Here is a 12,275-nt window from a genome sequence, read left to right as displayed (position 1 = left end):
GAAACTAGGTGTGCCAGGATTCCACACCCAGCCCCCTTGTTTAGAATTCTCTCCTGTGGGCCTGAGGCCCAGGCTCCCCTCCCCCTCCTGCTGTGACAGTCCAGACCTCCTTGGGTGGGACCCGGGCTGGAAGAGGCTCAGCCCCACCCTCCCAGCCACAGAAAGGTCCCTAGTTGGGGAAAGACTGTAGCCTTCTCCGCTCCATCTGTTAACAAAGAGTTTCAGCCTGTTGGTGGGAATGCAAAATGGCACAGCCACTATGGAAAACTGTTTGGCAGTGCCTCAGAAAACTAAACATAGAGTTACTGTATGATCCAGCAATTCCACTCCTAGGTTTATATCCAAAAGAATTAAAAGCAGATGTTCAAATACATGTACACGCAGGTTCGTAGCAGCACAATTCACTATAGCCAAAAGGTGGAAACAACCCAAATGTCCATCAAAGGATGAATGCCTAAACACATTGTGGTCTATCCACATTAGATATATGGATATATGATGGAATATTATTCAGCCATAAAAAGGAATGAAGTACTGATCCACATTACTGTGTGGATGAACCTGGAAAACATCACGTTAAGTGAAAGAAGCAGGACACAAAGGTTAGGTACTGTATGATTCCATTTATATGAAATGTCCAGAAAAGACAAATCCATAGAGACAGAATGAAGATGGGTGATTGCCAGGGGGTGGGAGAAAAGGGGACCGGAAGTAACTGTTTAATGGGTACGAGGTTTCCTTCTGGGGTATGTGTTCATCTGCTTGGGCTGCTGTAACAGAATACCATAGACTGGGTGGCTTAAGCAACAGGAATGTAATTAATCACGGTTCTGGAGGTTGGGGAGTCCAAGGTCAAGGTGCTGGCAGGGTTGGTGTCCGGTGAGAGCTCCCTCCTTGCGTTGCAGGTGGTTTTTCCTCGGTGAGGAGAGACAAAGAGCTCTCCGGTGTCACTTCTTCCCCACCCTTATGACCTCATTTAACCCTAATTACTTCCTTAGGGGCCCCATTTCCAGATAACAGCCACACTGTGGGTTAGAGCTGCAACGTCTGAATTTGGGGAACACAAACATTCAGTCCATCACAGGGTGATAAAAATGTTTTGAAACTAGAGGTGATGGTTGCACAAGATGGCAAATGTAGTAAACGCTTATCTTCTTTAAAGTGGTTAATTTTGTGTTATGTGAATTTCACCTCAATAATAAAACAAATACAGAGTCTCAGGAGGTTAGAGTTGAAAGGTCCCCCGAGGTCCTCTCTCTAGTCCGACCTCCCTCCAGCGCAGTCTCTGTTCGAATCCCTCCTACAAGGGGAAGTGAGCCCCCGGGGATGGAAGACATTCTGTCATGGGATGGCTGTGGTCGTCAGAGAGCTGTGATGTTGAACAAGGCCAAATCTGCCTGCATGGCTTGAATCCTGCAGGGGATGGGGCTTTGCCAACCAAATGTGGCTTTGATTAGGGCCTCTGTGTGGGCTCGCTGTCTAGCCAGGAGGCCGCCTCTGAATGGTTTTCATTGACCCAGCAGGCCACTGGGTGGTCCTGCGCGGGCAGTGTCTCTTCCAGGGACATAAATGAAGTTGCCTCCGGCCTCCTCCTGCTCCCTGCACCAGGCCTGAGACCAGGGCAGGAAGGGAGCTTGTCGAGGAGTCTCCCCTCCGGCCTGGGAAGGGGGCTTTCCTAAGTACCCCTGTGTCTTGCAATGCAGAGCTGCTCTGGAAGAGGCTTCCACCTCCTCGGCCTGGGCTGCTGCCAGGGACACTCCGGCCAACACGCACGGCATATGCTCCCAGCTGCACGAGCCAGGAGTCAGCCCTCGCCATCATGCCGTACACACGTGCTCCCCCAAACACAGGGCAGCCCGCCACACGCTCACGTTCCTGCATCGGTGCTGCTCACGTGCCACACGGCCAGGAACACGTACCCCGTCTCCCCTGCGTGCACGCACCACCCCCAGACACACGCTCCTTCCGGAGGCGTGTGGGCCCGCCCCTACTCACAACCTGCAGCCACACTGTTTTGCATTCACACACAGCTTTGCACGCCAGCCCGTCCAACAGAAACTTTCGAAGCGCGACGCCGGAGCCTAGAGATGTGGGGCAGCCTAGGGAGCCGCAGACGGGGAGACTTGAGTTGTGCTGTGTCCAAATTAGATTCCACAGGGTGTGTGCACAGTGGTAAATAAACAGAATCAGGTGATTTGTCCTGCCTTCAGTTTTGCTCTCCTGTGGTAGCTGTGACAGTGACATATGGTTTGATTTGGCAGGCTCAGACGGTCTGCTGGAACCGTGTGGGAAATGATATCTCGGGTTTCTGGTTTTGTTTTGTATTTTCATTAACCTCTTATCAGATGAAAAAAAATCTCTCTTCAATGAGAGAATTTCTAAATGGCCTTTTTTCTAACTTGTGACGTGGCTCCAAGGCGGCTGGAGTATTGGGAGGGGAGAGGCCTGCCTGGGGCTGGACCAGCTCAGACAGGCCCAGCTGACTGTCTGGAGTGATGTCCTCCTACTTATGAGGGCCCAGCCTGGAGGCGGGGCCGAGGACATTGTCCTGAGCGTGAAACTGTGCTTTCGCCTTTCGTCCCGATGACCCTCAGGTGACAGTCCCAGGCCACTGTCACTGCCCCTGGGCCAGTTACTGACCACGTGCTCTGCTGACAGCAGACTTACAATCTCTCGGCACCACCAGGGCTTCTGGGCTCTTGTTTGTACCTCCTGCAGGCTGGCGAGTAGCTCAGCTGCAGGGAGAAACCCCCTCCAGCCCCCTTTCATCAAGCTCCCGCTCCTCCTGGGACTGCTTCTGTAAGCCTTGTTGGCTTTCACTGTAGCTGTGTGATCCACCTTGAGATCATCTTTGTGCGTGGCATAGGTCAGGGGCGGGATTCCTTTTTTCCCTGTGGATGTACAGTTGTCTCTGTGCCGTTTCTTGAAAGGCTGTCTGTTCTCCATTGAGATACTTGGCACCTTTGCTGCAAGTGCGCCTGTATCTGGGCGAGTCTCTTTCTGGACCTGCTGTTCTGATCCCGTATCTGTATGACTATCATGACCGCTTCCACTCCCTCCTTCCCCCACCCTGGACCCCCTACCCATCTGCCCAGTCAGGTAAGGAACCAGGCCACCCAGTGTGGCCCCAGCCCAGCTCCCGGGAGCTCAGGCCCTTCAGGCCAAGACAAATGCCAGAAGTTTGGATCGCCCCGGTTCTCACTCCATCTCTTCTCGGGTGGGCCCCCCAGCTGGGATCACCTGAGGGGACCTTTCTTTGCTGCCTGACTCCAAGGTAAAATCAGTCATTTCCCATAAACACCCGCCTCAGCCTGAGCCAGCACCATGACCAGATAGGCCCAGACTCTGACCACAGAGATCTGTTCTGTTCTGTTCTGTTGGGTAATTCTCGGCTGCTGGCTGCTTGGCTCAAAACCCAGAAGCCTCGCAGCACGCTGTCTTTGAATCAGCTTTTTGCCCCTCAAGTTTAATGAATTCTCTGGGGGAAGTGGCTTTTTGATGAAATTAAGTCAACTGACCATTCAGCCCGGGTTTACCGGCTGGGTGGAGAGGTCTCGAGCAAACGTTCAGGAGTATCATTTTGAAGGTCATCAAGGTTCAAGAGTTCCAAATCAGGGAGACTGGAGCGTGGGGGCCTGCATTCAAAAGCCTGGGGGACTTCAGGAGATTGCTTCTATTTGGAACATCTCCTACCAGTGGAAAAGTGATTTAGCTTAGAGGACTTAGCCCTCCTCTGGTTGGCTGTGGGCAGCACTGGGGTTCACAGTCCAGAATAAGTGCTAGCGGGGGGCCATGCTCCTGAGGATGGTGACGGCAAGCCTTCTCTGCTGTGTGGGCATCCCTAAGAGGGTCCTCGACCCAGGTGGTCCATTTTTGCCCCCCTTGGAAGTCAGGCCGCTGGAGGTTTGCCCGCAAGCAGGGCTGTGTGGTACCTTCTGTTTGAGAAGGGCTTCTCCCTGAAAAGGCATCCGTGCTCCTTCCTTGCCTTGCCAGCAGGCGTTTCCAACCCTCAACAATAAACCAGGGAGGAGCGACAGGAAGGCCAGAGACGGTAATGGGCCAGGTATTAAGGTCCTCACGACACTGTACCCCACCTCCCTCTCACATCTCCCCAGTCCTCTGGGCTTCTGGATATTTCCCCAGGCACTCGACTGTCTGCCGCAGTCTATTCTCTCAGCTTGGTTCGGGAAGGCTCCTCTGCTCCCGTAGGTCGAGGCGTGGTACTCACGTTCGTTTTGTGTCTGGCCTCTGCCTCATCCAAGCCCACGGTCTCTTGTGTCGTACGCTCCCCCCGGGACTCGGGGTCAAGCCCCACCATCCTGTCTCAGGGAGGGCCGTGGCCTCTGACCTGAGGTCGGTGTGGCCTCCCCGAGCCTCATCGACTCCTTGGTGTTGCAGCTCCCTGGGAGAAGCGTGGGCGCAGGTGAAGAAGAGCCTTGCCGACGAGGCTGAAGTTCACCTCAAGTTCTCCGCCAAGGTAAGCCCTCCCTGGGTTGGTCCTACACACTGATGTGCTGCTGAACGTTTAACAACTGTCTCTCCAGGGTGTGGTGTTGCACAGTTTCCATGGTGTAGATTTCAAGAGTCGGGAAGAGATGCTACCATTAGACCGTGCTCCCCCTATGCCAACAAAATAGCATCAGTAATCGTACACATCCATCAAGAGCATGGATAATAGTCAGATGTAGTTAGGAGGGTATGAGGGTATGTATTACCTTTGTTTTTAATATAGTTTGTTAATTTTAAGTTTAGATCATTTAATTTTTAATACTGGCTGTCTTTAACAACCAACTCACAAAATTCCTCCAACTTTAACCCTGGGCTCTGGTGAGCCCGTGCGAGCCACCCCAGCACACCTCTGTGAGGTGAGGGTAGATGCCCCTCAGTTCCTCGGGTGAGCCCCTGAGTGATGAAACTGCACTTTTGTGTTGCTTGGCTTTCAAAGGAACGCATTGGCATTTTCTATCTCTTCTTAGTGTCAGGAGAGACTAGACTATTCCGAAGGGAGAAATTTTTTGTTTTGTTGTGTTTGTTGTTACACAGTTTCAGACTAGGTAGCTGACCCTTCTTTCCATTGGTCCAAAAGACTCTAGCACCGTGCCCTTGGACAGTGACGTTTCTCTCCTACTCACTCTGTCTTCAGGACTCAGAGTGGTGCCTGGTATATAGTAGATGTCAATAAATATTTTCTGAAGTTATGAGTGAATAGGACCTCTGACAATCTCCTCTCGACCCCCTGGTCTTTTCAGGCCTACTTTCTGCCAAGATTTCCCCATGCTTCCAAACAACCCTCTCTTCCCCACTCCCTGTCTCCTGTCTCCAAATTCCCTCTCAGGCTCTTAGCTGCTTTTCAGGTGGAAAATAAACCAAGAGTCTAAGGGGGAAATTCACACTAAAGTGTGCGTGACTGATGGGGCCGCCCACTAGGATGCTTGCCTTCTAAAGGACGAGAGCCCCTGGAGAGGGGCACCATTCCCGGTGGCCTTTGCCTACTGGGTCTACGCTCTTTCTTCTGCCCTCCCACAGTCACCAGCCCAAGAGGACACTGGGACAAAGCGCTTAAACCCTCTGAGCCCACATTTTAACATCAGGGTGTAAAGGAGGAAGATGCCACTTGAACGTGGCATCCCACAAAGATGGCTCCTCCTTCCCGCGACTTCCACACTCGGTGCTCCCAGGTCCTATGTCTTTTCCAGCGCTTCTTCCGCAACAGTTGCGTTTCTGGGCTTAGTGCGCTGTTGGAAGACAGGAAACTGACTTTGTATCCAGGTCTCCACCCCACCCCGTGATGATTCTCCGCACACCGAGGGCAGGATGAATGACTCGTACGGCTGAGATGTGTGAAGGAGCTTTGTAAAGAGCTGGGCTGGGAGGAGAAACAGTGCGTTACCAGCTCCCTGCTCCTGAAGGATGCTGGGGCCCCAAGACTGAGTTGACACCCAGATGTGAGTGAGAGTTCCTGGGCCAGCAGTGGCACACTAACCTCAGACACCAACACTTTGCAAGGAAATTGCCTCTCAAGTACTGGGAGGGAAGGGAGCTTCGTGAATGGGTCTCTTTGGAGCCTTGCATACAGAGCAGGGAGTTGTTTTTAAGCTGTAGATCACGGTAGTGTTCCCTTTAGGTCTCCCTTCTCCCTCCTAGCCCCCAGCAGCTCCAGCTTCTGCGGTGGTGGAAACTTCCGTTGACTGTGAGATGAATGCAGAGGCTGCCATTGGGAGCGGTGGGGCTGGGAGCCGGGTCTGCGAGCTTCTGAAGGGTCGCCTGCCGGAGCCCCAGGAATCCTGGTGGCATTTACTCTCCATCAGCAGGCCGCCTGATTCTCGATTGTTCATAAGGTACTCTACGGGTGACAGAGCACTCCCCCATGCAGTGTTTTCCTCTAATCTTTCCTTTTACTACTGCTACTCACAGCAGTATGTCTGGTCACCAAACTGGGTGGGTTTTCCCCACACCAACCAATTCCCTGACCCCAGCTGGGGGTCCTACAACTTAACTCAGTTCTGACTCTAACTCCCCCCAGGGTCAGCATCGGATCCTGCAGGTTAAGGACTCAGTCCTACAGGACCAACCCTACTTCAGATGGCTATTACAAGTAGTGGGTCCCCAAGTTACCCACAACTTCTGTCCAACTTGGCTACAAATCAGGGGTTCCCGTGATCCCCTCCTCAGGTTTGATAATTTGCTACAACAGCTCACGAAACTCAGGGGAACCCTTATTAGGTTTACCGGTTTATTATATATCAAAGGATATGATAAAGGCTAGAGATGTGTGTTCACATCTGAGTGTGTTCACCAATCCAGAAGCTCTCTGGGCCCTGTGATTGATAGATTGTTATGGAGGTTTCATCACATAGGCAGAATCAATTATTAACTCAACCTCTAGGCCCTCTCCTCTCCCCAGGGCGTGGGGAGGGGGCTGAAAGTTACAAGCTTCTAGTCACGGCTTGGTCTTTCTGGTGACAAACCCCCGTCCAGGAGCCCAGGCAGAGGCGCCTCATTAGAACAAAAGACCCTCCTATCACTCAGGAAATTCCAAGGGATGTAGGAGCTTGGTATCAGGAACAGTGGGTCAGAGACCAAATATTAGACCACAGGATGCTCCTAGGACCTTTGTTGTTTAGGAAATTGCAAAGGCTCTAGGAGCTCCAGCCAGGAGGTGGGGACAAAGACCAAAATATATATTTGTTATTGTATCACAGTATCACGGTGATGTAAGTGTTGGGGGTAGGATATAATTCATCTCCCTCAATTTTATCAGCTACTGTTCAAGACAGCATCTCCGTTTCACAAATGAGAAGGAACAGAGGGGTTAAATCGCAGCCAATGGTTACACAGCCAAGTGGGCTCAGCTGCTGAGGAAGCGAAGGAGAGGACTGAGTGAATTGCAGCTTTGACCCCCAGACCTTTTCTCCGGGCAGACCAGTGGCATTTCAAACACAGAACCCTGTCCTGAGGAGCATTCTGCCCTCTCTTAAGGACTGTCCAGGGCAGTGCAGTCTGGTCCTCCAAATGCCGGGATGTTTTAATTCAGGGCTGACTTCAGGTAGCTGATGGGGAGGCTTCTGAAGAATGTTCACACAAAATTCACACATAGATTTTTCTATAAGAATGTCTGCTGCCCCCAGCCCATCGGTCAGTGTCGGTGCCCTCAGGCAATCATGGTGGCAGCCCCGTGGTTGTATGACAATTCCTTGAAAAGAAAAGGCTCCAAGGACTGTCCGTCCGCCCTGGATAATGCAGCTCCGTATGTGCGAAACCCATTTTACCATCTGCTCCAAAAGGCTCGTTGAAAAATTCCACCCTGAATGTTCTGTGTCGGGGGCAAGAGCTCTTTAAGAAACGCAATTTCATTTCAGGAATCTTTTAGGCTTTTCTAGTCTCCTAGCTCGAGCCATTGTTCATAGCAACAGGCTGTTAAAGAAATAAGATTGCTATATATAAAGGAAGTTATACCCGCTGCTGGGTGAAGAAGGGAGAACAGAAAAGTTCCTTCTGATGGGAGAAAATCTAATCCTGCAATCAAGGCCATGCATTCAGCCAGAAGACTTTGGGGGGCACAGTGAGCCTCAGAGGACATGACTTTTATGTTAGTGCCATCACTAACAAGCTTTGTGACCTTGGGCAAGTCACTTAGCATCTCTGAGCTTCCATTTTTTTCATGTGTGAAATGAAGAGATTGGACCAGATCAGTGACTTGAACCTTACTTGACTGTGACCCACAGTTATACATTTTCCATGGCCACCTGGCACACACAGGTATCCACACCCAGATATCCGCGTACAGATACACATGTACGTGGCTAAAACAACTGTTTGTGAAACTACTTATCCTTCTGCCTAAAATGCACTCTGATATTTTCTCTTCATGTCTGGGCTATGCTCATCTAAAAGCAGGTCCTGACCCACTAAAATGATTTCACAACTCTTAGTAACCCACTGGACTAGATACAGGCATACCTTGTTTAATATAGCACTTTGCTTTAGTGTGTGTGTGTTTGTTTTGTTTTGTTTTAACAAATTGAAGATGTGCGGCGACCCTGCATTGTCAGGTTATGATGATGATGGTTAGCATTTTTTTTAGCAATAAGTATTTTAAAAATTAAGGTATGTGCATTTTTTAAAACAAATTTATTTATTTATTTATGGCTGCGTTGGGTCTTCGTTGCTGCGCGCGGGCTTTCTCTAGTTGCGGCGAAGGGGGGCTACTCTTTGTTGTGGTGCGCGGGCTTCTCATTGTGGTGGCTTCTCTTGTTGCGGAGCACGGGCTCTAGGCGCGTGGGCTTCAGTAGTTGTGGCACGCGGGCTCTAGAGCGCAGGCTCAGTAGTTGTAGCACATGGGCTTAGTTGCTCCGCGGCAGGTGGGATCTTCCCAGACCAGGGCTCAAACCCATGTCCCCTGCATTGGCAGGCGAATTCTTAACCACTGCGCCACCAGGGAAGTCCCAGTGTGTGCATTTTTAAGACATAAAGCTATTACACACTTAACAGACTATAGTATAGTGTACACATCACTTTTATGTGCACTGGGAAACCAAAAAAATCCATGTGACTCGATTTATTGCAGTCTTCACTTTATTGTGGTGGTCTGGCCCCAAACCCACAATATCTCCGAGGTCTCCCTGTGGTCTCTGAAATTCCTGCCAACTTGAGTTTTCTCTTACTCTCTTCTGATGAGTGACATAAAAGGAGGAGACAGGAATTCTGAAAGGCAAACCGAATGGCTTCAATAGCCTGTGGCATCCAAGCCAGGCCAGCTCAAGTTCACGAGGACAAGCTTCCAGGGGAGGGCTTCTGCCTCCTGGTTAGCCAGAGATGCTTAAATGTTAAGAATGAGTATAAAAAAACACCCAGCCAACGTTCTTAAAGAAAAAATTAGCCTTATTTTCAAAGTACTTAAAGTACAGAGGGAGAATCCATGGGTCTTCAATCCACGGGGTTGAATCGCTTCTGACAGCCAGTAGCACGACCTCTCCAGAATGTCACTTGGAATTGGGGGAGAGCGTTTGGGTGTGTTGGCAGGATCCTGGGCCCTCCTCCAGACCACAGAATCTGGGGCCGGCGCCCAGGACTCCTGAGTATTGATAAGCCTCTGCAAGGTCACTCCTGGGTACATGAAGTATGGAAATCCCTCGCTTTCCAGGCCCTCAGAAAGAGACCACGGAGTTGCTGGGTCAACAGGCTGAGTTAACCCACATAGAGCCCCCGTCAGGAGCCGGTTCCTACGGCGGCCAGTTTTGCAGCCCCTCCCTCTCCTCCCTCAAAGCCTAATCTGTGTGCGGAAGGTGTTTTCTTCTCAGCAGCGCTCAAGTTTGTGGCATCTTGCAAACTGCCACCAGATGGGGGTGTCTTCCTGTGCAGGGAAACTTCCAAGGGCTCAAAAAAATGATAGCAGACGTTACAACCAACAGGAGGAGAGGGGCGTTTGTACAGCCCACTCTCCGTTAGTCTTTGAAGGTTGTCCACCAACAAAGCATCGTCTTGTCACCCAGGGCATTGGGCCCTGAAGATCTAAGTAGAGAAGGATCACCCACTGTGCACCAGCTCCGGCCAGATGCTGCGGACACAGCAGTGACCAAGCCAGCGTGGTCCCCCCCCTCCTAGAGCTCACAGTCATGTGTAATCGGTGGTTTAGGGCTGGGAACACTTCTGTCCTTGAGGTCTCTGGGGGAAAGATAATGTAGGAAGAAGGAACCTGGTGAGGAGGAAGAGGAGAGCGATCACAGAACCCCAGAGTTGGGATGTCATCCATCCAGGGAAGTTCAGCTCTGCTTCCCAGAGGGGCGGATGGAGGCTGAGGGACCCTGGAAGGCAGATTGAGGGGGGCCCAAGGAGGCCAGTGGGTGGGGCTCTGAGAGGCTGAGTGGGGGGGGCTCTAGGCTGTGACTTTGACCACAGCAGGTCCACATTTATCTGTTTTCTTATCAGATACATCTCATGTTCACAACTCCCCCAAAAAAGTTTTAAGTAAAAGTTCTCCTTCCAAAGAGAGTGGAGTGGGAAAGAGGGAAGGAATAAAAGAGAAGGAAAAAGCTTGAAAACCAACATCACCCAGCACCTCTCAGAGCATGAAGAACCCTTCTCTGTCCCTGGGGGTGCGAGGCCAGTTCGTTCTGGTGCGGTGGGGTTGCGCCAGCCTCCGTGCAGAGACCAGCAGGCACAGTTCAGGAAGGGGGGGGGGGGCCCTGAGCTCATAACAAGACCTCCTCGACGTCCAGACCATGAGCAGATCCTCCATGGTCTCAGCACCTGGCACGTAGTAGCTGTCCAATAGGTAGAGCTGACCCGAGATCACCTGATTAAATGTCACCGACGCAGCAGTCCCTGTGTTAAGTGCTTGGGGACACAGAGGTGGTGGCTTGGGTTCTGCCCCGAGAAATCTCCCAGGTTGGAAAGAAAGGGAGCCGGACACCTGAGCAAAGCCCTAGAGGAAGCGCTGGGGACTTAGCACAGGAAGGGGGTGGCCACAAGGGACTCGAAGGCTCCAGATGCTAGCCCGTCCATTGGTGTGAACGCTGGGGCTGAGGTGACTTCCTCGACCGCTACCAGATAAGCAGCCACTTGCCTCTGACCTTCCGGTGGGAAGGTCCCCCATCCTCGCCTGCAGGGTTGGGGGCAGCGCCCCCTCCCTCCACTTGCAGCTGATGCCCCGGGGTCCTGAGTGTGTCTCCCCATTGACAGCTTCACAGTGAGGTGGAGAAGCCCCTGATGAACTTCCGCGAGAACTTCAAGAAGGACATGAAAAAGTGTGACCACCACATTGCGGACCTCCGCAAGCAGCTCGCCAGCCGCTATGCCGCGGTGGAGAAGGTGAGGCCCAGGATGCCAGGGTGGGAGGGTCCTGCCGGAGGAGAGGGGGGCTGGGAACCAGCAGGGGCTCCGTGTGCCAAGGCAGAGGCTTTTGTCCCCCTGTGGCAGGATCTGGAGGGGTGGGGAGTATGCGATCCCCCTCCCCCAGCCAAAGGGTAGGTGGACCGCTTCCCCCTGGTGCTCAGATTCTGAGTGGGAGTGGGCGTGGCTGCACCTGCAGTGGAGGGTATGGGGGGCCTCCATCCAGCACATGAGGCGAGGTGCACCCTGCTTTTGTGGGTCTTGGAGCCTGGATGTGCTGCCGGTCCCCAAGGGGCCCCTTTGCCTGGGTCTCACCCGGCAGATTCCCTCCTGACGGAATCACCCCCCTGCCATCAGCTGCCACCAAAGGGCCCATCCTGCCCCAGAACGGGGAGCCTGGCGCTACCAGCTGCTAAGCACTGCTGGGAAGTGATGTCGACCTTTGTGGTCCCTGCCACCCCGGAGAGGCTGTGACTTTAGGACCGCTTGGGCCCCCAGTACGTGCACACGCTCCAGTGAAAACGTGCTCTGAGAGGCTTGCTCTAGGCCAGGAGACGGGGCTGAGAGGACGCTTTGCGGCCTCCACGTGGTCCCGAACTGGCTGGGTGATGCTGGTCTAGCTGCTTAGCCTGTCGGAGCCGCTGTGGCCTCATCCACAAAAGCGGGGAAAAGAAAGGACTCTTGCCTAGAAAAGGGGAGGCCAGGCCCCATGTGCCCCATAGGCCCTGCCTGGCTCTGAGCCCGTGAACAGCTTCGCGTCCTTGGACCCCAGGCCCGGAAAGCCCTCACGGAGCGGCAGAGAGACCTGGAGGTGAAGACCCAGCAGCTGGAGGTAAAGCTGAGCAACAAGACGGAGGAGGACATCAAGAAGGCGCGGAGGAAGTCCACGCAGGCGGGTGAGTGAGTGCGGCGGCGCCGCCCGCCGCGCCTGCCCGGCCTCGTCC

The 12,275-nt window shown here is 52.7% G+C and overlaps 1 protein-coding gene across 4 annotated transcripts in view; it reads left to right on the top strand.

The window, feature by feature from the left end:
• Positions 1-12,275, top strand: part of GAS7 (growth arrest specific 7) — a 204,437-nt gene that overhangs the window by 175,989 nt on the left and 16,173 nt on the right. For 3 of the 4 annotated variants that reach the window (XM_036835447.1, XM_036835446.1, XM_036835445.1), the window contains exons 9-11: positions 4,399-4,477; positions 11,182-11,310; positions 12,104-12,227. In XM_036835447.1, the coding sequence (XP_036691342.1) occupies positions 4,399-4,477; positions 11,182-11,310; positions 12,104-12,227 (332 nt within the window). Of the gene's footprint in view, positions 1-1,703; positions 2,138-4,398; positions 4,478-11,181; positions 11,311-12,103; positions 12,228-12,275 lie in introns of those variants that run through there. The other variant, XM_036835448.1, reaches the window with a different exon arrangement.

The sequence above is a fragment of the Balaenoptera musculus genome, chromosome 20, assembly GCF_009873245.2.
Source record: "Balaenoptera musculus isolate JJ_BM4_2016_0621 chromosome 20, mBalMus1.pri.v3, whole genome shotgun sequence".
Classification (NCBI taxonomy): Eukaryota; Metazoa; Chordata; class Mammalia; order Artiodactyla; family Balaenopteridae; genus Balaenoptera; species Balaenoptera musculus.
Note: the sequence above shows the minus strand (reverse complement) of the source record. Positions and strands in the feature narration are given on the sequence as shown.